The sequence below is a fragment of the Callionymus lyra genome, chromosome 8 (assembly GCF_982586985.1).
Source record: "Callionymus lyra chromosome 8, fCalLyr1.hap1.1, whole genome shotgun sequence".
Taxonomy (NCBI): domain Eukaryota; kingdom Metazoa; phylum Chordata; class Actinopteri; order Syngnathiformes; family Callionymidae; genus Callionymus; species Callionymus lyra.
The window spans coordinates 14,246,353-14,274,040 of record NC_141825.1 but is presented as its reverse complement, the minus strand read 5'-3'; the positions used below and the strand labels follow the sequence as shown (position 1 = coordinate 14,274,040).

General features: G+C 37.8%; 1 protein-coding gene across 2 annotated transcripts; it reads right to left on the bottom strand.

Annotated features, from left to right (window-relative positions):
* Window positions 1-187: 187 nt before the first annotated feature.
* On the bottom strand, window positions 188-25,079 carry mapk8ip2 (mitogen-activated protein kinase 8 interacting protein 2). 2 transcript variants are annotated; one of them, XM_087796953.1, is made up of 14 exons: window positions 24,487-25,079; window positions 16,501-16,606; window positions 11,905-12,141; window positions 11,761-11,839; window positions 11,495-11,698; window positions 9,134-11,189; window positions 8,861-9,069; window positions 7,851-7,926; window positions 6,458-6,630; window positions 6,285-6,394; window positions 6,099-6,221; window positions 4,677-4,747; window positions 4,499-4,597; window positions 188-2,745 (listed from the first exon to the last, which is right to left on the bottom strand). In XM_087796953.1, exons 1-14 carry the CDS (start codon window positions 24,549-24,551, stop codon window positions 2,673-2,675), a joined length of 3,681 nt encoding a protein of 1,226 aa, XP_087653079.1. In that variant the 5' UTR covers window positions 24,552-25,079; the 3' UTR covers window positions 188-2,672. The 2 variants fall into 2 exon arrangements, with proteins under 2 accessions (XP_087653079.1, XP_087653081.1); XM_087796955.1 differs by having other exon boundaries at window positions 11,597-11,698; window positions 24,487-25,078.
* Window positions 25,080-27,688: the final 2,609 nt, after the last annotated feature.

Genomic DNA, 27,688 nt, shown 5'->3' with positions numbered 1-27,688 from the left:
GAATTAAACATTAAATTGAATTAAAATATTGATTTTTTTTTAAAGTATATATATATATATATATGTTAATATATAATTATATGTATATTGTTAATTCACATACAACCCATTGGATCTATAATTCGCACCTGAATTTAAAAGTAATAAAACAATAAGCAAACAATAAAGATGAGAAACATTTCAGACATCAAGCATATATATTTTATTTGTAAGACCAAATCCATGACAAGGCAAAGTGATTTTTAATGTATTACTTTTAGACATTTTTCTTTCATGGCATGTCCGCTTCAGTTGTACACGTTTTTTGGAAGGAATCAAAGATAAGATATGTTCGCTCCGTCACACACCGGTTCACTAGAGTCTTACGTATGTCGTAAAGTCGGAGGTTTTGGTTGGATCTTAAGACAATGTTTCGAGCTCGGAGGTTGTTTGTGTGCGCGCGCGCGTGTGTGTGTGTGTGTGTTTTTTGCGTGAATGTTTTCGTAACAATATAGAAAAACAATCAGAAGCAAATAGAATACATTGTTCAAATGTGGATCTACACGTTCGCAGCTCAAAGGCGATTATAGAATTGTAATGATGCAGTTACAGGTTTCCCAGCTCATCCGCCGTCACACACTGATGATGTCACGCCCCACAAATATGTGTCTGGAGAAAAGTCGCCCCGATGCTGATTGACCACCGCGTGTGGAAACGTAAGACACTTAAATAAAATTATTGCAGATCGCAAACGTGTTTTTCTTCTTTTTTTTTTTTCCTCAATTAAGATTCACATTCTTTTCTTAAGTACATGTTAACTTTAATAACATACAGAAGAGAAAAGGACACAGCACAGTTTTTGTAGCTTCACTATAGTATTTACATCCTCTAACTGAGCGACGTGGTCGTCGTCTGGACACGGAAATCTTCTGAGAAAAAGTGTGTGTGTTTAATGGAGGACGTGTTCGGACCCTGTTGTGTGTTTTGCTAAAAGCTAAAAACATGCTGCAGCGGCTGTGACGTATGTAGGACGCTCACTCTTTTCTCCAGACTTGACTAACGCTGTAAAAAAAACAAAAAAAAAATGTAGTAAATCGGAGAATATTATCTCCTGCAACTGCACAGGTGGAGAAAAAAAGGATAATTCAACAGTCAAAGTTGTGAGAGTATATGGCTTTTCAGTGCACCTTCGCCTTCCTGTCGGCCAAACTTGACCATCCAAGCAGAGGTCAGCAGAATATCGGCGGTACATGGTGTGTAATGAGAGGAAAATATAACTTAAAATGGAGATTTTTCATCACTAAATTAAGGTTGTCTTATGTTTCACAGATATCTGGGTCCGTTGAGCAAAAAAATCACCTCATCATGACGATGTTTTGAAGTTATTACTTTATAAAGTTCTCCCCCGTCGGAAATCACAGCGAACGAGTGGCTACGAGAGCCGAGTCCATTATGACGTAATAATGGCTTCACTCCTCCTCCGCTGTAATCGGGCCTCGCTTCGTTTATACAACGAGTCCCTCGGAGACGGAGACTTCTGGGTATAATGACATGTGGTGACAAACCTTGGTGCTTGACCAATTACAGCAGAGTGGGTGTGGTTATGATGAACAATTCTTAATCTCGAGGAAAAAAAAAACCGTTTTTAGTTCAATGAGAAGAGAGTTTTGTAAAAACACATACTGATGATACAATAGAGGTCTAAGATTTATTTAAGACACAATTAAATCAACATATTAGTTGACCTTTAACATCGTTTTGATATAGTTAAGTATAAAGTTGCCTGATTTTAAGCAAAAAAACTGTTAACCTGTTAAGGTCAGTTTGGTAACTAGAAAATTAGTTTGGTCTGCGAGCACGACTAGTAAAATATTTTGGCTCCTTAAGTAACTGATTCTGACTCCACTGGGGTATATGGGATACAAGTGGAAAATTTAATATAATGACAAACAAATCAAAATTGATGGAAGTTGAATTTGTTGTTTTTGTTAATGAATCAGTATTGATGTCACTCTGTTAAGATGTAATCTGTGATGAACCAGTCCGATGAAGAATCAAATCCATCTGCTTGGACGGATCAAAGATCTAGGCCCTTTTTTTTTTTTTTCTCCCTCAAAACCATCTTAGAGAAATCCCACAACAGAACTCTTGAACCGAGTGTGAATACAGTTGGGATGAAGCGCCTGTGCGTCTACTCTCTATACACTTATTTACAATCCACGTCACGTTAGACTCACTTGGACCAAGGACTGTACTCGCTCTACTCTGCTCCGCTATCGGTAGAAATGTTACGTCGCTCGACACTGAACAAGTAGATATTTACACTGAGATCTACTCACTTTCCCGTGAGACTGAGCTGCGTACCGTGTCGCTTGGATATGTGTGTTCTCCATGTGCAATAATCCTACGAGCCATGCGCTGAAGGGTGAGACCGCAGAAGTAGGTAGATTTTTGAAAAGAGGGGGGACGTTGAAGAAACGGGGTGCTCAGCATCACGGTTTTGTAGAAAAGATGAGAGGAACAGGCGATCCCTCCGCCCACGTGGACGGGTGGATAGAAACGGAGAGAGAGCGAGTGATGAGCAAACACGGGTTTTTTCAGAGAGACACCTCTTGGACTGGAACACAGATGAGGCGCCCTCTGGTGGCGAACTTGATGAATATACTCGAGCGATACAGTGGTCGTCATGGAGACTACTCCAGATAGATGTCCTCGGTGGGGCAGGCGTACTCCAGGTGCTCCTGGTAGTACTCTTGAAAGGCTCGTCTGCACAAGAGTACAAAATCAGAATCAGAAACTTTTAAGCACAACATGGGAATTTCAAATGAGAATTTAAACAAATGAATAGTAATTCTAGTTTACTGAACACTTTATTTAACAGCTAAATACGGTAGAACCTCAGGAACTCTAGTAATCGGACCGTTTTAGTTTGAGTTATGTCTTTTCTAATTAATTTTAGTGTCAAAACCTGAACTCGCCCTGCAATGACCACCTGAAAGCTGCTACACACAATCAACATTTTGCCCCCGAATGACACTGTTAGAACTCAACGCAAAGTCAAATGCAATACATGTTGCATTAAAGTAATACTAAAAGAAATGTAACAGAAATGTCGGTAACAATTTAAAATTTCCACCCAAAATAATACTAACGGAAATTTCTTTCAGAACGGGAAAAAAATGCCTCAAAATAATACTAGCAGAAATGTCTGTTACAATGTAAAATATAGCCCCAAAATAATACTAACAGAACATAGTATGGCCAAAGTCTGTTAAGATGAATAAGATTTGGACCCAAAGTAATAATGCTGACATTTATAACACAAAAACAAGTGTTAAAATGGCGAATTAAAGCAACAGAAAAATACAGACAGAACCTAATTTAATCTTTAACAATAAAAAATAAATGACCCCCAAAATAATACTGACAGTATGTAATACAGAAAAAGTCTGTTGAAATGGAAAACCCCACAATATTGACACAACCAGTCCGTTACAATAGGGTAATAAATAAATTATTCCTGACAGAATGTAATACAAAAACTTTTGTTAAGATGCTAAATATTCAGGCCTAAAGTAATACTGACAGAATTGAAATATAATAAAGTTGGTTAAAAAGAAAGATTCAAGCACAAAAAATACTGACAGAACCTGATCCAGTCTGTTATGTAGGGAGATAACACTCAAAATAATACTGACAGTTTGTAATACAAAAAAAGGATGTTCAAATGAAAAATCCTTTAGCCCCAAATCTATGCTGACAGAACCTGATAAAGTCTGTTACAATAGAACAAAACTGTCACAAAATCATACTGATGCAAAAAAATAGAAAGTCTTTTTAATTGGAACAAAAATAAATAAAAAATAAACCCCCAAATATTACTGACCGAATTTAACAAAAGTTGAAGTAATAAAATAAATATCTTGCCTTAATTTAAACACTAAACTTAAAAAAGTCTGTTACAATGAAAACATTTTCCCCCAAATGATACTGACAGAAACATAGCACAGAAAAACAGTATGCATTTGTTAAAAATGCAAAAGAATACTGTGAGAACATTTTGTAAAGTCTGTTAGAATGGGAAAAATACTGACAGAGACATAGTTTGTTACAATGGAAACACATTCAAAGTATTTGTACTTTGTCAAAGTTTAATAAATATTGCCTGTATTTTGCCCAAAATTTGGGTTTTCAATAATGTTTAGGATTTTGTCTATTACCTCGCTGCGTCATGAGGTGATGTGAGGAGAAAAAAAATATATTTTCTGTTTTTTATATAATAAAACCACAAAATAAATAAACGAAAACAAGTCATGTTATTATTCACAGTATGTGAAATGTCTCTTACTCACCCACAGATAGTGAATAATATTAAATAATTCAGTGTCCAAGTGACTACGAATGTTCTCATGATTTTTTTTGACTGATCATGTCATTATTTAAATCATCCGGAGAATAAACTGGATGAAACAAACCAGAAGACGTTCTCAGTGACAGTTGGACTATGACTGGTTCTCACCCGACGCTCTCTGCTACAGGTCTCATGGACTCCTGGGACACGAACACATGGCAGGCAAATCTGTTCAGCATGGGATGTTTAGTGATGAAGCCAAAGTAGCTGCAGAGAGAAGAAAACAAGGATGATGATGCAAGAGATGAGAAGCGGAGCAGGTTCACCAGAGGTCGAGTGTGTTTACCAGTTGTTCTTTGGATGGCATCCACAGAAGGAGATGTTCTTCATCTGGAAGAAGTGACTGCAGCGGTCGAACTAACGCGGAAGAAAACAACACTAATGAGAGAATATCCACAATAATACATTTGAAAATGTCTCTTATTCAAGCTTGAACAAGATATTTTCCAAATGTTTCCTCTGTGACAGACAACTTTTTTCTTGTCTTGAACACCCTCTGTGTATCCTTCAACCAGCATCTTGTACCAGATGGATATTAAAACTCTTCCTAAAATATTCTCGCAGGCTCTGGTTGTGGTTTTGTAGAAGTGGAATTCACTTTCTCCTCCATCTTACAAGAACTTAATGAAGACTTTATTCCATCTGGAGGACTTTAGGTTTTCTCTTTGTATGTGAGAAGATAGCATCAGGTCTGGGATCCTTTCATTAAATTCATGAAAAGGGAGTCTAAAAGTAGAAAATTCTTCCTCAACTTTGAGAACTTATTGACCCTCTGTTGGACTCTAGGCTTATACACTGACTCTTATTCACTGCTGTCCTTTTATCTTTCTTGAAATTATTTGAAATTATGTATTTGTTCTATATATATTTACTTTTTTTGTCTTTTTTGTTTACCTGTCGTCTCAGGTTGTGGGGATTTTTGTTCCTTTTGTCACAAAATTACCATAAATAAAATATGTAATATTTGAAAAAAATAAAGAGTATTAGTATAAATATACAAATAAATAAGTGATTTTAAGCATATAAATATCAGAAAGATACTTGATACTGGTACACACTCCTTTGTTGTGGTGGTTGTCTTCATTACTATGACTTTTATTTTGTTATGTTACTTCCTGTTCTTTTCTTTTTTTTTAAATAGTTTTTTCCTAAATGGTTTGTAATTTGACCACCACATCACTTTTGTTTTGTCCAGGTCAGCAGCTGACACAGCTGTGGATGAACGTACATTAACATAGTTTATGTTATGGCTTTGGACAATTACGAACTTGATTTTTTAACTTTAAATAAAATGGTATTTTTTTCATTAGCATCCTGTTAACTTCTATGTTTCCTAACACTTGTGAATGTTACAGTGGTTACGTTCGAGACCACCAGCCTACAGGAGATATTCCACTTTCTTTTTTTAATTTTATATAATTTAATCTTGATCTCTCAAAACTCTTCCCCACATTTCACCGTAATTACAACAGTGAGCATCTTTCTCCTTCACTTCAGAAATCAGGATGCGTCCCCAGGACATAAACAAGCTGAGCCAGAAGGCACTCGTAGGTTTGTTACTGTCACTCCACCTATGAGGGAATATTTCTGAGCCAAAGAGGAAACTGGACAAGCCAGAAACCGCACACACCACACCTAATTCAGATTCAACTTTTCGTTCATGCCTTCTATCTCAATATAAAATAACAAGAAGTTGATTCGTTGTCACCTCATCGAGCGAGTCGAACTCGTCCTCCAGGCTCATGATCAGTTTGACCCCCTGCAGGCTGATCTCCAGCTCACACATGGACGGAGGTCGCAGGTGAACCGTCCTCTTCCTGGACATAGCAATCTGACGCAGGACGTCGGATCAGATTCCACTCAATCCTTTCTCTTTTTTCATTTAGGAGCTCACCTTCTGCATGGCGGCACAGAGAATCCCGTTCCCCTGGTGGTGAGGCACCTCCACAGACCCCAAGAACTGAACACAGTAAGTCTCCATCCAGGCTGGATTTCGTTTCATTCCTGCAGAAGAAAAAACACGATTTTAAAATGAAGGTGAAGAAAGTTGGTAGCTCGTTGACTCACCCATCAACTCCTTGGACTGTCCCATGACCTCGTGAGCGTAAAACGCCGGGAAGATCCCCCTCTCTCCCGTCCTCATGTTGTAGCCTCGGTACCAGTAGTCGTCCTCCTCCTCCTCCACGAACAGAGGGTCGTCCACGTCCAGCTCCAGCTCGTCTGCATGTCTGGGTATGAACCTGCAGGGGGCAGCATACTGAGCCAAACTGTCTCCTCACAGCACTCCTGCAGCTGCTGTGTAATTTGATCAGGAAGCATTGATCGCTCGGCTCACCAGACCATTGACGTCAATGCAATTAGACTTTTTATAGCCCGTCCCCGCCCTGATAAATTATTCACACACAACATCTTTATTATGACTAACATCAAGAGTTTGTGTGAAACAAAGAAGGTGAGATTCACTTTAAATTGAGGCGTTACTGTTAGCATACAATCCTTATTGTTTAAAATACTAAATATTAATGTAAAACTGGAATTAAACATATATTCTGTAGAGTTGTTGTTTCATGTCAGCTGAAAATGAAGCAGTGAAACTCAATCCATCATCAGCTGATCTCTCTGACTTCATGGTTCAAACAATAAGTGCACTTACAGAAATATACTTCATCTACAACAAACGTTTCTTCATGTGATCAGAAATTCTGTTTGTAGGTAACTCATCTGAATTTTCACTCTATGATTTAGTAATCATTTGTTACAATCTTATAACTTTTCTATTATTTCTACCTCAGGGATGAAATCCATTGAACCCTTGAAATTTCGCCGCTAATTTGTCCCATTTACAATGCTTATAATTTATAAATGGCTCTTGCTAGTGATGTGTTGATGAGGCTTCATGAAACAGCTGGTGAGGTATCATGATACAGCGTCTTCATTTTTGAAAGATCACTAGATGTCACTCTCTGCTTTAGAGTTGTTCGCTTAAACCTGGCTTCATTTTTAAACTTAAAGTGCCATCTAGTGGTCTTTGAAAATAAAGACGCTGTATCATGATACATCATCATCTGTTTCATGAAGCCTCATCAACACATCACTAGCAAGAGCCATTTATAAATTATAAGCATTGTAAATGGGACAAATTAGAGGCGAAATTTCAAGGGTTCAATGGATTTCATCACTAACTTTATCATATATTGTCAATAGTTTTCCAGGACCTTAACTAGGCTTAACACATACTACAGATGGAGGCAGCACTACTGCTAAAGTAGTAATCACAAGTTTTTAATATCTGGTTTTAGGGTAAGATATTCCCTTGCATTCTTCCCTGATGATATGAATACTAATAATAAATCCTTTACTGTTGTGGTCTTATAATTAAAACAGTTTATAGTGTATTTACATTTAAATAACAGCCCTTGTCCCATTACTGTAATGCCAGTGTAGGTGAGTAACTTCTTACCTGTAAACTGCTCTGTGTGTCTGATCCCTCTCCTCCCCATCGATGGTGCAAGAAAAGAGTCCAAATGATTCAGTGCCTAAAAGGAGGAAATACAGTGGGTGAGCTTTGATTCTTAATGCAGATATGAAACAAAACTCTTTAATCTTGAAATCCAGTTTTAATATTATTGCAAAAACTATGCTCTCAGTAACTACTTGAGTTGTTTCTTCAAACCAATTCAGAGGCCTATTTTATTTGTTATCCTCTATCTTATTTCATATTGTTTTATTATGCGCTGTTTTATTGCTTTACTGCTTTTAATGACTCTTATTTGAATAAGATAATATAGATTAGCTGTTTAAAGGAATGTATTTTGAAACGCAGACATCCATTTAGTGGGCTCTGAAAATAATGACACTGCTTCATGAAGTTTCATCAAGACATGACTACTAACAGAAGTAAAAAAATCTCCATATTTTTTGTTTTTCTATAATGATTTATTGTATTCTAAATGTGCAGTAGATCATTTTAAATTCAAAATCCACATCGGCCTGGTAACTCTTTATGACTATTTGATTATTTTTGAATGACCTGTTAAAAGTTATTTGATAGATTTCTACCGGAACCTTTTTTGGCACCGTAGATCGCTTTAATTATTAAAGTTTATAGGTACGGACCGACCTTCAGATCAAAACAGTAAAAATAAATTATAGACTTTGTGTTTTAGTAATTAAAAAATATTTACAAGTTATTTTTGTAGTGAACAGAGTCACAGGAAAAAAAAAGAAATTCAAAATAAACATCTTTCTGACAGCAATAATAAATAGAACAGAAATATTATCAATTGTTTTTTCTTTCATTGCAGCCCATTTAAGATTTTACACAATATGGTCAAAAGTGTATAAATCTTGGTTGGAACAACCTATTGCTTAAAATGACGCTGCAGAGATTTCTTTTTAGATCCTTAGTCCAAATATTATTGTGAGAATGTTATATTATTACTAGTTACTAGTACCAGTGAAGACACTTACTGGAGGAGCGTGACGTACTATTGACAAAAACGTTCAGGAACTTCTTGGAGAACGGAAGGTCCGCCTCGGGGGAAGAGTCTTCAGAAGAACTGAGGAGTTCTGGTCTTCCTTCTTCCTTCTCACAGCCAAATCCCGCCTGCCTCGTGCCCAGAGGCTCCTCGTCGCAGATCGTTGAAAGTTCACTGTCGTCGCTCAAGACCGAAGTGCACCTGATGACGTAAATGTCAAATAAAAAATCTTCATCTTGAACTAAGTAATTGGGTAATAGCTCACCTTCTCAGGCTGACCAGTTCCAGGGTGGTGTTCTCATCCACCACTAATGTGTACTTCATGGAGTCATAGGCCAGTCCATCTTCTTCGCTCTGCTGCCTCATCACCAGTCCTTTCTCGCACAGTGGGAGGTCATGCTCTGACACGGGAGGGTCCGGCACACTGGAATCTATGGGAGGTGAACTGTCCAGCTCCAGCTCGCTCTCCCTGTAAGGCCGACTCCCCGAGCTCTCCAGGAAGGGAAACGAACCCGCCTCGTCCTCTTCATCCTCTGTGGAGTAGGTCAGGCTGAAGCATCGGTTGGTCTGTGCCGTGGGGATGTCCAAGGTCAAACTGTTCTTCACCTCGGTGATGCGCTCCAGGGAGGCGGAGGATCGACCCCGGGGTTCTGTCTCGCGACCTTCGTCTTTGTCGCTGACGATGCTCTCGCTGAAGCTGGGCGAGTCCAGGTCCTTTCTGGCGTTGAGCATCGTTAGATCGTTATTAGGCTCTTCTTCTTCCTCTTCTTCCTGGGATCTTTTGGCGTTCTTGGTTGGGTAGCTGACCCCCATATTGTCCGTGCAGCGTTCCAACACCACCGGGTTGGACAGATCTGTGGTGTTGTTATAGACACACGAACTGATCTCTACTGATTCACTTGAAGAATCCTCGTTTGACTTTTCCTCTCTCCCTGACCTATCCTTCTTCTCTTGATCGTTGAAACTGTCTCCGTCTCCCATATCGGAAGAAGGGGAGATGGTGTCTGAGATGGACACCTTCCTCTTGAAGCAATCCTCCGGACAGCTGATGGGATAAGAACCCTCGGAAATCATCCTGTTGACCAGATTGCTGAGCAGCCACGGCGAGTCGGAGTTCTCGCTCAGGTCGTCCTCGCTCTCCGATTCCGAGTCTCCCTCGCTGGTACCGTCGTAGTCGTCCGTGTTGGGCATCAGTCTGGGTCCCACGGGCAGGTAGAAGGAGCGTTTGAAGCTCTCCAGGCTGTGGTCGGGTTCTATCTGCAGAACCATCTGTCTGGACAGTCTGTCCTCACAGTGTTGGGTGGGAGGCAAGGTCTCATCCGGGTCGGCCTGGTGCTCGAACGACAGATCATCAACGCTCTGGAGCCCCATCAAGGCTTGACCGTCATCATACTCCTCGTGAGAAAGGAGGGGGGAGTCGATAGGTGAAGGGGTGGCAATAGTGGGTGAGGGTAAAGGAGACGGTGACGGGAGAGGAGATCCATCTTTGATCGGGTCGGGTTGACCCAGAAACAAAGAGGCTTTGAGACCAACAATTCCGCTGTCCTGCTCCAGCTCCGTGTCGGGGTCCAGCTCCTGGTCAGATGTTGGGGAACTGGCCTCCTCGATGGAGTTGGTGAGATGAGAGGAGCGTCCGCTGCTGCTGTCGTCGCTGGTCAGATCCAGCTCAGTCTCCGAGATGGAGGAGATCATGTTGGAAACCACTTCACCCCCGCAAGCGAACGCAGCCTCCAGCTCGCCCTCCACGTCCGAGTCAGACCCGGGAGAGCTGAGATCCCGGTCTACGTCTGAGGTCGTGTAGCCCCGCTGGTTCATGTCTGCTATCCCCGGGTCTGAAGATGGAGACGCCGACTCACTTCCAGGTGCAGGTGCCGACGGTGGAAACTGGTTGGACTTCATCGACGCGAGCTCGAAGGGCTCGATGGAGGGAAACTCGATGTATTCGGTTTGATCGTCCTTACAGACGACGTCGTACGTTTCCTTGCACATGAAGTCCACATCAAAATCTTTATCCAGCTCCTCATCGGACAATGGCGTGTCCGCTCCATCGGTGGCGCCCATGGGGGCGGTGGACGAAAAGCAGTGACTGGTTCCGTCCGGATCTAAGTCGTTCTCCGGCTCCATTCCCGATTCACTGGTGATGGTGTAAGTGTCCGTGGCGCATCGGTTCAGGTGCTTGTGGATGTGGCCGTTGTTCAGATCGTGGTCCACTTCGGTGTCTGAACACTGGGAGTGTTCGTCTACGGAGGGAACTCTTGACGACTTCATTGTTGGGTCGGACTTGCCGTCACCGGGTTGGGATTTGTGTTGACCGAATGAGCCTAAAATGAAAGGGTGACAAAAGGTCAGAAAAAATCTTTAGCTTCAAAATATATATAAGTATATGTACATGAAGAGGTGAAAATAAAAATGGCCACTTCTGTTGTTTAACAGAGCATATGTTTGCTGGTCTTACATAAGGGCGCCGACCCAATAACCTTCCCATAATGCTCAACGTAAGTGAAAATGAGAGTGAAGATGCCCTCTGAGAAAATCCATGAGGTTTTCTTCAAAGAAGCGGAGCCTCAAATTAGACTAATGGCTGATGAGATGAGCTGGATGCTGGCTGGGCCGGCCTTGTTGTTACCGTATTCTGGCCTCTCCCTCCTGTTGCCCTCCATGTCACAGAGGAGGGGCCTGTGAGGGGACTGGGGATTCCCGCCCTCCCCCGCCTGTGTGGCTGGAGTACCTTTGCTCTGGGAGCCGGGAGCCTGGGTAACGGTGGACGCCTGGCACTGGCCTGTGACATGACTGCCATCATCCAGACACTTGTGGGTCGGAGTCAGACGGCCTGGAGGGGGAAGAATTGGAAATGGAAATCTGGCTCAGCGTACAACGTCAGCGTCTTCCTACCTTGGGTGGTGGGGTTGCGTATAGAGTCTTGCCAGGTTCCCTTCTTCGGAGAAAGACTGCTGTTGTTGTTCAACGAATCCTAACATGAATGAAATTATTTAATTTTTTGAGTGAAACAAAAAACAACAATTTGACCTACTGTACCTGTGACACTGCAGTGGTGAGGTTAAGGGTCGTGGGGCGGCTCTTCAACGTGCCGAAAGTAGGAGAGGGAGGCGGGGAGGCAGAGGGAGAGGGAGGTGCATCGGGATCAATGTCTTCTTCATCATCCTCTTCCTCCTCTTCTTCGTCTTCGTCGTCAATCATTTCAAACTCTTGGAAGTCGTCCTGGAAGGAGCAGACCGGGTGGTGCAGATCACTCTTCTCCAAAATGAGAGAGTCCTGGTGATGCAAAAAGAGAAAAGAGTGAATTCTAGTGGGATTAAAATGGTGGTCCAAACCCGACGGTACATTTTATAATTAGAGCAATAACCTTATAATGACATCCTGTTCAAAGCTGACACAAATGGCAGGACAAATAGTGTGGAAAAAATACAAAAATCGATCACATATCAGGCGACTTTTGTCAAAAGAGTATTCTGTATTGTAGAAATATAAGAAAAGAGCAATCATGACTTGAAGACAGACAGATAAGAAATAAATCGGAAGTTCAATAAAATGGCTGACGATCAATAGGCAGCCTCTCAGGTTGCTGCTGGTTTACAGGAAAACCTCTCCACTCTGAGGTTTAAAACAGCCAAGCTTCCTTTCATCAACAGAGACGAATCAATAAAGTAGCTCACTTTTGTAGTTTTGATAACATTTTGGTCTTTTTTCTATTACAAACATTCAGACGTAACCTAAAGCTGTCTATGTCTGTGAAAGCTGTCTAATTAGATTTAATACGAGTAACAACGTCTAAAAAATGTCTTATTTTACATTATTGAAGACTTAAGAGAAGTCATTACTAGGAATGTACGAAGAAATTGATACGGCGATTTATCTCAATATTTTTTGCACTATACTCGTATACATCGATATTCTAAATCTTTTTTGGCATTTAAATCATGTTTTATTTTCTTCAATAGTCAGTTTATGGTTGACAGTTCAATTCATTATTTTTAATTAAAAATTAACATGCAAATATTCACCACAGCTAAAAGAACAAATAAATCCTGTGAGATCCTGGTGGTGACTGAGGATAAGATGATACAGTCAGGTCTTTAAGACTAAGTTGATGTTTGGTCATATTTTGGTTTCACAACAAATGAAAGCAGTAACGACTTTGTCAAGAGTCATGCGGACCTAAATTCTGTAACACCAGAGTCAAGTACTTGAACAATACTTCTAATATATCCTTGTTACCACAGTATCACAATATATCGTATTGTTGCCCCTGTATCGTGATATATATTGTATCGCTAGATTCTTACCAATATACACCACTAGTAACTACACTGGAACTGTTTCTCAAGTATTTTAAACATATTGAACATATTTTTTTAGTTTCATCTATTATGACATCACAAGAAAATGTCTCTTACCCCACTGACAGATTTTTCTAAATTCACTCTGAAACTTTGGTAAGTTTAACCCTATTTCTGGGTCAAGGTGACCCAGTGGCCGAAAACAAATGTGTTTGTGGTATCCCTTGTGTTATCCCACAAATCTTTATTGTCTGGCTAAGTGTATCTTAACTTAAAAATGCAAAGACAGCTGATTTCGAGTATCGCAGTTTCCCCTTCATCACTGATTAATGGAGAAATCGAAGCTCTGCCTCGTTCTCACACGTGCCCTTCGAAAACCTGCTGACGTTTTCTTCTGTGTTACGGCCAATGGAAACCCAAGTGGCCAACTCAAGAAGATCTTTCATTGGGGATCTTACGTTGTTCCTTTTTTAAGGATGATCAGGGGACAAACCAAACATTTGTGTGTTTCCTTCATAACAGCAGATTATTCACAAAATAACGAATCTCTCATGACAAGCTAATGACAACACGTTTGTTTGTTTGAAGTAAGTAGGAAGAAAAAGTGATTGAAAAATGTGGATTTCAATTGTTTTTCTAACCAAGGAGAGTTGTCCAGAGAGTCTCGCAGATATCATAAGAACACATGAGTAAAATATGATGAAATCAGTGGTGGTTTTAGATGATAAAATCAAAAAGATGACGAGAACTAGTGACAAAGCTGCAGAGAAATTCAATCGCTAAATTCACTTTCCAGTTGATTTACATTAATGGGATTTGTTTAGTTAAATGACAGAAGCCGAGTGGGTTTTCGACCCTTCATGAATCTTGTTTAGTGTGGTTGTGGGAGTGGGGGAGTTTTACAGCAGTGTGAGTGACAGCGCACTGTAATTCTAAAGAGTGATGGGCTCCTCTGAGACTGGTTTTATGCATTTTCACATCTGCGACTCAGCGCTGCGCTACGGCTAAGATTCTGTCACCGGGGTTGATGCTTATGATGAATAATGCAGCAGCTCATGGTGTTGGATCAGCGCTCGGGAAAACTGAGAGGAAGAAGGGATTTAATGAAGGGATTTAAGTAAGTTGTTTTCAGATCGGGTAATGTATTATAAACAAAATAAATCTACAAATATATTGTCTTCAAACTGGGAAAAATAATTACTAGCTGTTCCTACAAAATAATAAATATATCAATAGAAAAATGTTAGATTTCTGTTAAAATACAAGGACCTGGAGTGAAGAAGAAAATATTGACTCACTATCACAATGATTTTGTTACAATAAAAAAAAATGGTATCATTATTATTTTTTATTATTGATTTTTTTGGCTTTCACATTCTATTTTATTATAATTATAATCATCTATGGCTTATATTTCAATAAAGTGTGCATAAAATAATTACATTCAATATTTATAATTGATGTGCAAACATTCACAACGTTTGTTAATGTTAGTTTTGCAATTAAACTTAAGCTAAATAGCAGCAGTGATTACGTCCTTTACAGCTAAAGGAACAAGGAAGATCTGGTCAATGACTGGGGACAAGAGGATACAGTGGAATCCAGCAGCATTTAAAGCACTTTACAGAGCCCTAATATTTTTTGGCTTCCTAATTATATTTTATTCTTCACCATAGTCCTTTTATGGTTTACAGTTCAATAAAGTATATATATATACTTCTCTTAATTCATTTTCATTTACAATTAACATGCAAATATTCAATGCATTCTTTAATTTTCGCTTTTCCAGTGCTTACATCCCCTGCAGCTAAAAGGAACAAGGAAGATCCCTGTGATGACTGAGGACGAGAGGATACAGTGGACTCCATCAGCTTTTAAAGCTGATGTCTGGGCATATATTGGTTTCAAAACAATTGATGGCAGTTACGATTTCATCTAAAGTCATGTGGTCTGTATATTCTGTATATACTGTATATACTGTATATACTGTATATAGACAATTCTTCAAATATATCCTTGTTCCTAAAGTATCGCATTATATTGTATCGTTGTCCCCGTATCGTGATACATATCTTATTGCCAGATTCTTGCTAATACACAACACTTATGACCACCAGCCGTGTTATTTATCCCAGTGACTTTGGTTGAGCAGTGAACTAAATGATGCGGATTAAGACCCCGAAACCCCATAACAAATTGGAATTAATCAGAGCCGGGGATTGGGGACAGAAGGATAATCTGACGGTTGCTCTTGACACATCAAAGAAAGGCTGACTCGTATGTTCAAATGGTTTTCGACATCAGGAACCAATGTTTTCTCGATCATCAGCACAACGTTGGTTTATGAAGGTTACACGAGCTGACAACATGACACCGGGGATGAAAATATGTAAAAAACAGCAGAGAATATTTTAGATGCACAGATTTGGAGCAGGAAGCTGGCAGCTAATGTCAGATAGATTATTTCCTCTGTGTGATGCTGTGGTTTCATGTCAGTGAAGCGGGCAATCAGTTTCTCAGCTGTGCACACAGAGCTGGTGCGTGACCTCTCTCCGGCTGACAAAAAAAAACTTGCATTCTCAAAAGGAATTTTCCAGAAATCTCTTCACAATCAACCTGACACCGAAAAGAGAAAGCGAGACCAGGAAATACGACAGTGTCTGAGCAACACAGGGTGGAAAGAGAAGACATGGTGGGGAGGAGGGGAGGAAAGGATGTGGAGAAGGATGTTGTCTCTGCATAGCAGCAAATCTCACTGGGTCAACCAGCCTCTGCTGCAGCCGTGGCTCCACGCCATACATCACATTATTTACATCCGCAACAAGGAGTGCAACCATGAAAATAATGTGTAAAATTAAGCTCAGATAAATTCAAATAAAGCTTTTAGAATGAAAAAAATGAATTGGATCTTTCAGAGCTGCCACTGTCACTCTCACCATGGAAACCCAAGGTAGAACATGATGAAAGACATATCAGCAAATGGTGATTAAATGGTTCGTGTTGACGGTTTTTATTCCTCTCCTGGTGTTGCTTAAGGGCACGAAACAGGTTGAGTGCAGTGGGATTCAGATTTTTTTGATAAATCAAGAGAGCTTTGATTTGTCATTTTTCAGGATTATGGACAATATTGTACTGGATGAGACTGGTAAGCTGTGTTGAGCCAGATAAAAAAGGCAGAGAAGATGCTTATGTAAGAGGAAAATATGCAAAGAGCGAACACGCAAACCATCATCAACTACTTGTTTATAAATTTGTAGTATTCTAAATTGAATATGATCGATCAAATGACGTTTATGACGTTTGTTTTATGATATAAAATGAACAATATGCTCACCTTTTCATAGGGGTCGGAGTCATAGTTGAGTCCGATGCCACAGTCGTCTGTGATCTCAGAGAGGTCTTCGTCGTCAAACTCCTCCAGGCTGATGTCGTGGGACGGCCTGGAAACACAAGGCGGATGTTTAAGCAGACGCATCGGTCACAACGGATGACTCAAGCACAGGAGGTGGAGGAGTCTGAATGGACAGCAAGGCCATCAAAGGAAACAGTTGTCTCAGTTATCTTTGCACACCGGCTTGAGGAATATGTTATGAAAGGACTTGCCAGGGTTTAAAGATGTACAACAGAAACTATTTATGAACAGTGGTATGAACATCAAAAGCATGCTTCAGGGTGGAGGCATTTTCATTTTTGTGCAATGAGCCGGTGTAGTACGATCTTCCTTAACTATCCTTCGATTACACCGGCCCTTCATCAGCAGCAACCCTCAGTCAGTCGCACTCGTCGGTTTAAAAGTTTCAAAGGAAATGCTGCATTGCAGTGCTACTTTATTACCTTGGACAGAGAGGTTATGCAAGTGTTCATCGAAACTTTTTGTGGGATTTTGAGTTCATATAATTTTGACAGGAATACCGTAAAGCTGGTCAGTTGATCTCCACCTGGAAACGGCTAGAAAAACGAGTGATTTCTAGACTGCTAGAGTAAAATGAAGCAACAAACATACTTTAGTTGCCAATTTAAAGGCATCACTGTGTGTTTACACCAAAGGCAACTCTTGGGACTATTCCGACCCGAGTCGTTGTTCCACTAACTTCAAGCCATCCCTCTAGTGCAGGGGTGGGCTATTAAATTTCCATTGGGGCCACATCATACACTGTGAATGTTGTGAGGGGCCATCAATCCAAAGGAGAGGAGCAAAGAGCTAAAATATGACAAACTTTGAAAAAACAAAGCAAGTAAGAATGGTAAAGAAAAAAATATCAGCATAAAATAAACCTGGCTATGTCAAAACACTTTTTTAAACCTTTCATGTAAAAGAAACCTATAGGAAAATAACTTTTTCCTCTAAATATGATGTCAATAATTTTGATGGGTAAGAAATTTTCATAAAAGTAAAAAACCCAAAAATCAGAAACGAAAAAAAACATATATATTTAGAGTTAATACAATAATAAACGCGATATTAAATCGTAAGCTGTCGGAAAGAATGTCTATGTTCTACTCTGACCTCTTGAGGGCCGCATGAATACAGTCAAAGGGCCACATGTGCACTTTGCCCAGGTCTGCTCTAGAGCAATCCCTAATGACTGGGAAAATCTGCTGGAGGTGGGTCTAAAGTTAGTGGAAAGTCAAAAATACTATCAGCTTTTGCTTCTACTTCTTGAGGATAATTTCTATGCATGACTAAATGATTGGCTCTGATTGGTTAAATTGATGCTTAAGTTCCTATTAGCGCATCTGGTACTACAAATTTTTGCCTGAAAATGTATTCAGAGGCAGCCATACAGTAGCGTGACAGCACAGTTTGTTGGGCATAATAGTGCCTCGGTCGCTTTGGTCACTATTAATGTACACACCCACGCTTGGTGTAAACACAACTTTAGACAAATGTTCTGGTCCAGAGACGCTGCTCAGAGTGGAAAGTTAACCAGAAGCGAGGAAGTGAGATTGTGTTTCATTAGCTGATATGCAAGTGAAAATGAATTAACATCAGACTTGGATGTGGATTCAATTAAAGTGAACAACGTTGATTCAATCCGGTTTGACTTAATTGAGGACTGTCACAGCCGTCCCTCTCGGAGGATGTCTACCTGATAAGCCCCGAATCGTCCAAACCAAACACAGAGGCGAGACAGTAATGAGCTCAGGCATGTCCGCGGGGAACCGGTGGGTGGTTGAATGCAAAAGCAAACACAAGATCCGTGCTGATCATCAACGACACAGTAAGAGGCCAATTTGTATAGAATGTGTGGTTTCTGTTTTGAAAGGATGTTGAAAATCTTTCCACAATCATCAAGAAAATGAAAATGAAAAGATTTGGGCGAACATTCCTCTAATGTTGTTTACCTGCAACTGTTTTTTTTTGTCTCTGCTGCACTTTTATTGACTCCATTTTTTTGTCATTTTGTTTTATCACCACACGTTGTTAACTCTGAACAACATATTCAGTGAGGTCTCCAGAACATGATGATATAATAAAAATCAATGTATTCAGGTAGGACATTTGACAGCTTCAAAATGAATAGTACATGATTCGTAGTCAGCAAGTTTCGCTACATTTATTCATCAGACTTGCTGTGTGGGCAGGAGGTGGTGTTCAGTCGACACATGTTCTCTTAGATGTTCACTATATGTGAGTGTGCTTTTGTTCTCCTACATTTATATCACTCGGGTGAAGACTGAAACAAGTCTGACGTTCATCCTCAACGCCTCTGATTTCTACACAGTTGCTTACGTTTGTTTTTTTCTACATTTCAGCAAAAATGAAGACATTCAGTCAGTAAAAAATATCTATCACAATATGAAACAAATCAGTATTATTGTCTTATCTTTCAGTTCCTGTTGCTTTTAAGTGAGATTTGAAGGTATAAAAATGTTGTTTTTGATTAATTATAATATTTTCATATATATTTTATGTATGAATATGTTCAATTGCTGAATTTTTATTATTTGTTCACTGTGTGATGTTTTGAATATCCACCCCTGAAAGAGAATGTTGTTTGTATTTGAGTAATAAAATAATATAAATGTGTTTTCATTAGAAAAAAAAAGACTTAAAAATAAAATGTGTCAGTTGAAAACAAATGACCATTGCATTTGATTTTAATATATTTCAGAGGTAACATTATGACCAGACAGAATCTGTATCCCTCTTTAGAAATCCATACAATTTGTAAAATGGTTTAAAATGTTGAATGAACGTAATTGGAAATGCATCTTTATTCCCTTTGGTAGTTCAAGTAAGTAACACTCGGGCTGCAACTTCATTAATTGCAATATAAACCAGTGTTACAGAAAAATGGACATGTACTGTGTTTAATTTGTGAGTTAATCTGAAAGAAAAATGAGTCTTCTCTGTCACCTCCTAACATCAATAAAACCTGTCATTTGTTAGCAAGCAAAGTCAGTTTTATATACGGCTGGGTATCGAACTCCGCTTCTTTTGTGGCACCAACCAAAAATCAATTGTTAGTACATAGAATCAATACAACCTTTGTTTTCCAGTGCCAAGTTTTGGTACCAATGAAGGGTTTTTTTTGTAAATAAACAAAAGTAAAAATGCTATGAACACCAGATTAATTTGTCACTTGTTAACAAGTGTTTTATTGTGCAAATCAACCAAATCTGAAAAATTTAACTTAAGATATGTACTATTGACTTTTAAAATCAAAAGAACTATCATTCAAGAACCTGTATCGAAATGAAGGTATTTTGTGAGTACCGGTATCTAAAAGATTTTTATCAATACCCAGCCCTAAGTTTTTCATGCAATACAAATGAATACATGTAGACGGCAGTTTTTGCTGGTACTTTATCCATCTATCAATAAAGGTAAATGTGGAGAAGAAAGGTAGTGATTTGGTAATGAATTACATTCAACTACTTTGAACATCTTTTCCATTAAAACCCTCATTTTTATACTGAGGTAAAAAAGGCTTTTCAAGAACATTAACATAAGGAAATAAAATTATAAGATTATTTTTATGCACCAAATTAATATTACATTAATGTAAAACAAGTATTACATTATCTTACCCTGAAACAAATTGAGAAATAAAGGGAAAAATCTCCCTGTTTCATCATTTTATCTCTTGCTATTTCAAGCATCAGAATCTCCTTCACAATACTAGGATCATCTTCAACATGAAATGTGCTCTTCGTCTTCCACCAGTGTTTTCACAACACTCGTGAATGTGTCACGCTTCTAACCTCACGAACACGTCACTCGTCTGCACCTCACCCAGATCAGACACAGACGAAGCGTGGATGATGTAGACCTGCTTTCAATCTGAGTCATCGGATGTTGAATTGATACCAGAAACGTTTCAGATGACTGGAAGCCCTTTGATCCGCAAACGATGATGTAATAATTAAACGGTTCTTGGATAGCGACACCAGACCGACGGACTCCTCGTCGTGAAAGCGAGGGGGTTGAATATGAAACGACGGGGAGGCTGTTGGGGGGAGGTAAAGATGAACGCTTAAGCTAAAATGAATGTGTATTTGATTTAAGCCTCTTACGCCTGCGGCAGCGATCACACACTCGCCTCCCTCTGTCACTTCCATCTACCTCAGAGACTACGAGGGTAATCGATGTGACTTCAATACCTGGACGTTTATGAAGAGATCATCTTGGTTGAGCATTTTTACGTCCGCGCTATCCATGACACTTAGCTATAACTGCATCGTGTTACCGCTTAATATGTGTACACTCTATGAGTGATGCTACTTTTCAGTATTTGTACACAAAACTGTATACAAAAATTAACATTTTTAAATTTACTAGAATGATAATATAGTTGACATCTATATATATATATATATATATATATATATATATATATATATATATATATACTGTATATATAGATGTCAACTTGAAACACATACTTATTACCCTATATGTATATAGATATTACCCTAGTTGACATCTATATACATATATATATATATATAGATGTCAACTTGAAACACATACTTATTACCCTATATTATCATTCTAGTACATTTAAAAATGTATATTTTTTATGGTACTCACTTGAACTACCAAAGGGAATAAAGATGCATTTCCAATTATGTACTTGAAACACATACTTATTACCCTATATTATCATTCTATACATATATACTGTATATATATATATATATTGAGTCTAACACCCTTTTGAGTCTAACACCCTTTTTCTTATTTGTATTGTTTTAAAAATGATAATATTTAAGATGTTTATTGTTATTTGCAGATGATGCATTGATTTGTCGCACAATCTAGACTTGAGCGACGACTTCTGTAAAATGATCGTCTATAATACATTCCTTGTGCTCAAGAGACAAATGTCCGTCATCCTTTTGGGATTATATCGTCTATTGAAAACAGCGATGTGGGTTATGTAAGGGAGATTATTGCGCTTAGTGGTTCCTGCCATGAATCAATCAGACTCGACGTAACAAACACAATGCAACACACAGAGTCGGGCTTTGTTAACGGCTGCTTTTCTCGGTGTCATTGAAGTCGTGTCTTGTTGGTACGAATCGGTTTATAATGTTTATAAATCAAAATATAATATCACACAGATGGTGCGTAGAGAGACAGGAAGCAGATTGGAAATAATAACCTAATGGTGGACGCACTATTCTAAGGTCATCTTAATGACAAAAAAAAGGGCTATTGATCGTGGATGATGCCTTCATGAGATAGAGCTGTTGAAACTGAATCCGGTGTGAGTGCAGGTTGAGGATGTGAAATCCTTTGGGATGAAGGCTAATGTAATTGCATTGTGCAGGACAAACGACAAGCAGAGATACACGCGATCCTGACATAATTTAGGTTGTTTTAGAAGATGAAAAATATGCTTCATGGACAATGTTTCACGGACAAATTATCTAAGATTTTGGATAAAATATATAGTATAATTATACTAAATAATAAAGCACAAAAAACACTAGACTAACATTAACAAATTTTACTTTTCATTTCTTTGGAATTAGCTGTAAAGATAATATATTGTTTGATGATATACAGTACATTTTAGACTCTTGACTTTTGAGGTTTCATCTAAAATGAATGATAGAATTTCTGTCTCCATACATCAACAATCATGTGAAGGTAATTTAAGTCGGGTTGTTTCTCCACAAAGATTGCAAGTACTGACATTTTTCTGAGTAAAGTTGTAAATGAGGGTAATTACAAGTCTTTGTGTTGATTAGTAACTATATGTATGCGTAATGTAATGGCTTTCCAATGAGGGGAGATAGTATAATAATTTACCTACTCATGGTACTTTGACATATTATTGTTTCTATCACAAGTCTGTGGAACTGATATCATGAAAATCCAAAATTGTATCCAAAATGTATTGAAATGAGAGCCTCTTGGTACTCGATATGAGGTCAAACGTATCATATTTGTTGCAAACATTTGCGTCACAAGCTGAGTTTCCATTACCTTTGCACACGTGCAAAATCCAATTAAACCAATAAAAGGATCACTAGAAAACTTAAATTCATATTATTGAAAATGTTTTCCAGATATTACAAATGTATGTATGTATGTATATATATATATATATAAAATCGCAAATTGCAAAGGGAATAAATGTTTTTTTTCACAATAACACATTACAGAATGTTGCACATGGCTGACCAGTTTGCTCCAAGAAAATATGGTGCAGTTATGAGTTAAAGAGGAACCAAGACTTTCCTGAATACAAACATTACTTCCATTATAAACAACATGGTTTTGAGCTGCAACTTCCTGCCGCTCCGTCTGCTGGCGGAGATTTCAAAAGAACTACAAAATTCCCTCTTGGAATGGAAAGATGTTTGAAGCGCAATTCAATGCAATATAAGAAAAAGATTTGATGTTAAAAACTGTAGCCAATAAAACCCATCCAATATTTAACAACTCAACAATAAACAAAAATAAATTAATAAATCAATGGTACCAGATATTTTGAGATTCTAAGTTTTTTTTAAGAAATCCTACCTGTCGATGAGTTAAAGACTATCAGTGCGTATTTATATTGCAGCATAACTCATAACAAGGAACTGGACTGACTTGCTATATCGTGTGTGTATTAAAAATCAATGTATTTATATATTTTTTTTAATTTCTACAGTTATTTCCCTGATTACTATAGCCTTATGTTTCTTGTTGCATTTATTGGTGTCATTCTGAATTTGGGAAAAAAAAAACCTGTTTGTATGTTTTGATTGATGTGAAATCTGCTGCACTAACCAGTGGCATCTTACAGTACTATAACTACTTTACTATCAATTAAAAATTTTGTTGGAAGTATCTTAAAGAGCAGCTAATGTGAAAAGACCACTTCCCTGACACACTCACATTATTTAAACGTATTACTTCTACCCCCATCTTAAATCTCGGCGAACGAGAGGTTACAAAAGCGAAATCCCATTACGACTCCTCCAGCCAGCTGTAATCACACCTCGCTTTTGTTTATCCAACGAGTCCCTTGGAGGTGGAGACTTCCGGGATTAATGACGGCGACAAAGCTCGATGCGGAGTGGGTGTGGTTACGGTAAACAAGATTTCATCTCCAGAAAAAAAATGTGTTTTTTTCTGTGGGCGGGGCTTAAGCACATGTTCTAATGTAAATATTTCAATGAAAAGACAGTTTTGTACACACATACTGATAGAGTCCAACATCTATTTAAGTAAGTAAGTAAGTAAGTAATATTTATTTATATAGCGCTTTTCCAGACCAGGGTCACAAAGCGCTTAAACAATCAAAACAATACTCAAAAAAGTACATACTTTAAAGATCAAGATAATACTGAGAACAACACATGAGTTCGAGAAATTCAAGGAAAAGCCTGAACAAATTTTAAGACGCACTTAAATCAGTTGACCACTGAAGTAAACATGGATTAGATAAAGCTGAAGAAGACCCACACAAACATGACATGTTTGTCAACAACCTGATCTGACTCTGACTCAGAGACTCGTCACCATGAGTTCAGCATCTTTTTTGTGTCCTTGCCTGGGCTGGACCCCAACAGGGCGTGGGCCTCCTCTCCTCTTCTTCTCACTGAGACTGCGCACTTCAAGTGTCTGAGGGAAAGCATCCATCACTAGCCTTCACTTTCACTCATCCAATCTTTTCCCTCGTATTTTTTTTTTCCACAAAAAATGATGAGACAGTTGTCCAGCAGCGGCAGCGGTCAAGACCAGGCCCCCCCTCCCCGCAGGTGTCTCCATCACTGCGGGCCCCCCCACGAGTCAACGTGTATCCTTCCTTTCTTTACCTCCTCTTTTTAACGTTTATTATCATTATTTTATCGTATTTAAGAAGGCGCTTACCTGCTGCCGGGGGGGGAGAGGGAGTGGAAGGTGGAGAGGGAAAACATCTCGGCTCTGTCCGCCATCTTCTTCTTCTTCTTCTTCTTCTTCTTCCGCTAATGACTCACAGCGACTGCAGAGAAACCACGGTGAGCTCAGGTCCATGCACCGAGTCAGAGGGAGGAGGACACCGGGACAGATGTCTCGTCTGTGGTCCTGGGGAAGTACCCCCTTTTCCAAAACACACACCAGCAGCACCCTTGTGGACGCCTTCAGTCACAGCCCTGAGTATGGCGACATGAAGAGTGTCCCCCGAGCATCCATGCGAGCAGAAGGTCGCGCTGTCCTTCTTTGTTCAGGGGAATTCGAGAAAAAATTGTAGAAATGTTTTTTTTTTTCCCTTCAGCGTGTTTTTTCCGAATGTCCTCCTGGTGTGATGATGCTGACACACACACACACACACACACACACACTAACAACAGCAGAGGCAGCAGTGCGGAGACAGAGGAGGCGGGGTGGCGCGGCCGCGAGTGACGTCACCGGTGTGCGCTACAGCATCACTAGGATTCAGATTTTTATTTTTATTTTTATTTTATTTTTTCGTTTTAGTGGCTGCACATAGCACTGTTTTATTGAATAACGAACTAATGACTTCAAAAACAATCATTATATATAATATTACAAAATTGGATGTACAGAAAAAATAATTTTCTTGTCCAACTTTATTTTTTTTTTAAATCTTTATATAATATTACAAAATTGGATGTACAGAAACATCATTTTCTTGTCCAACTTTATTTTAAAAAATCTTTATGTAATATTTCAAAATTGGATGTACAAAATCATAATTTTCTTGTCCAACTTTATTTAAAAAAAATCTTTATATAATATTACAAAATTGGATGTACAGAAACATAATTTTATCGTCCAACTTTATTTTTTAAAAAATCTTCATATAATATTATAAAATTGGATGTACAGAAACATAATTTTCTTGTCCAACTTTATTAAAAAAAATCTTCATATAATATTATAAAATTGGATGTACAGAAACATCATTTTATTGTCCAACTTTATTTAAAAAAAAATCTTCATATAATATTATAAAATTGGATGTACAGAAACATCATTTTATTGTCCAACTTTATTTAAAAAGAAATCTTCATATAATATTATAAAATTGGATGTACAGAAACATAATTTTCTTGTCCAACTTTATTAAAAAAAAGTCTTTATGTAATATTACAAAATGGGATGTACAGAAACATAATTTTTTTGTCCAACTTTATTAAAAAAAAATCTTTATGTAATATTTCAAAATTGGATGTACAGAAACATAATTTTCTTGTCCAACTTTATTAAAAAAAAAAGCTTTATGTAATATTTCAAAATTGGATGTACAGAAACATAATTTTCTTGTCCAACTTTATTAAAAAAAATCTTTATGTAATATTTCAAAATTGGATGTACAGAAACATAATTTTCTTGTCCAACTTACAAAATTAAAAGTTATTTGGAATGTATCATTAATAAACAATTTTATAATAAAGCACAAACAATATCAAATAGTTATGAAATCAATGCCTGCAGAAATATTAGAACTACCTCCACCACTGCAAATGCATATAATGCTCACATCTACTGTGCATTAACTCTGTTTCTTGTTTATGTTTTGTTTATGTTCTTCGTTTATGTTGGTTATTTAATGTATTGAATGTCTTAATTAATGACTGTTTAAGTATTTAATTGTTTTAAGTGTTTAATGTCTGTTGTTAAGTTTTCATGTTTTGCATCGTGGGTCAGAGAGGACCACAATTTTATTTATTATGCATATTTGACAATAAAAGAACTTGACTTGACATATCAGAAATCATTTTTATAATAATAAAGAAATTACAACGAACAGTGAATAACATTTATTTTTGTCACTTAATAAAATTAAGGACGTGCTATTTAAAATTATTCATAACATTTAAATGCTGTTTGATGTTAAATATATTGTTGACATACATCATTTTAACATATTGAGACACACAAAACAATCAACTATATGTATCTGTGTTGTTAATGTTATGAACCATTTTAAATTGGATTCAGTTAAGTATTTGGAGTTTGGATTTTTATAATATTAAAAAATGTTTTAAATGAAAAATGCATGAAATTAAGTTTTAAATATTTGATTGTGCATTAACATGCTAAAGGCTAAAAGAAAGAATTGGAGGACTTTTTACTTTTAAAAAGTTGTAACTTCCTTAATATCTGAGCACTATTTTAAAACTTTCCTTGATGAGAGAAAGAAAATGATGATGCTATTGTAGGAATAAGGAATAAGAGAGAAGTTAGCACACAACCGTTTTCGGTCTTTTGGGCATTTGCGGACAAATAAGGACACAAATAAATAATCAGGTAGACACATAGAAGTTCATGGCGGTCATTCTTAGCCCAGGGAAAACTCTATAGGACAACCCTTAGCACCCAAGAGAGGACCAAGCTGACTCAAGTGGCCTTTATAAATATACAGTAGATGAAAATGTTGTTTGTAAAACATATTAATTTGTTGATTTGTTCTTGATTATTATGATAAGTGAGTTTACCAGGATTTCTATCATGTTTCCATGCTATTATTATGATAATATGTGGGTTGTATTAATGCTGTGCTTCACCATTTCTATGAAATATATCCTTTATCAAATATTAACACATTTTCTCTTTTTTTATTAAAAAATAATTTTCTCCTTTTCTATTGACATTTTTTCAGGTATGTCCACCTTTTTAATTATTTTAAGATTCTATCATTGAACTAATTTGCTAGATTGGATCGTGTGTTAAAAACTGACAAACATTACTTGTTCTCATCCTAAATTAGATTTTACATACGATTGTGTCGCTGTTTATGTCTAAAGAAATCCCTGTTTACACCGGATATATTGGTTATGGTTGTCTTTGATTAGGTGATCCTTGTGAGTTCAGGACACAATATTTTGAAAAAATTGCAGTTTTATTTCCATCAAATGGAAAACTGTGTGATCTTTGACCTATATAAGGATGTAGCACATACAGTATGTTACATATTTATATTGGAACACAGAAAGAAATGCAAAAATAAATCTGCATTATTATACTCCAGAATGTTTGCCAGTACTCTTGTGTTGTATATGAATTTTATTTAGGTATTATGTTTCATCTGAGCACATGTGTAGAAGAATGACGAGGATAACAAACA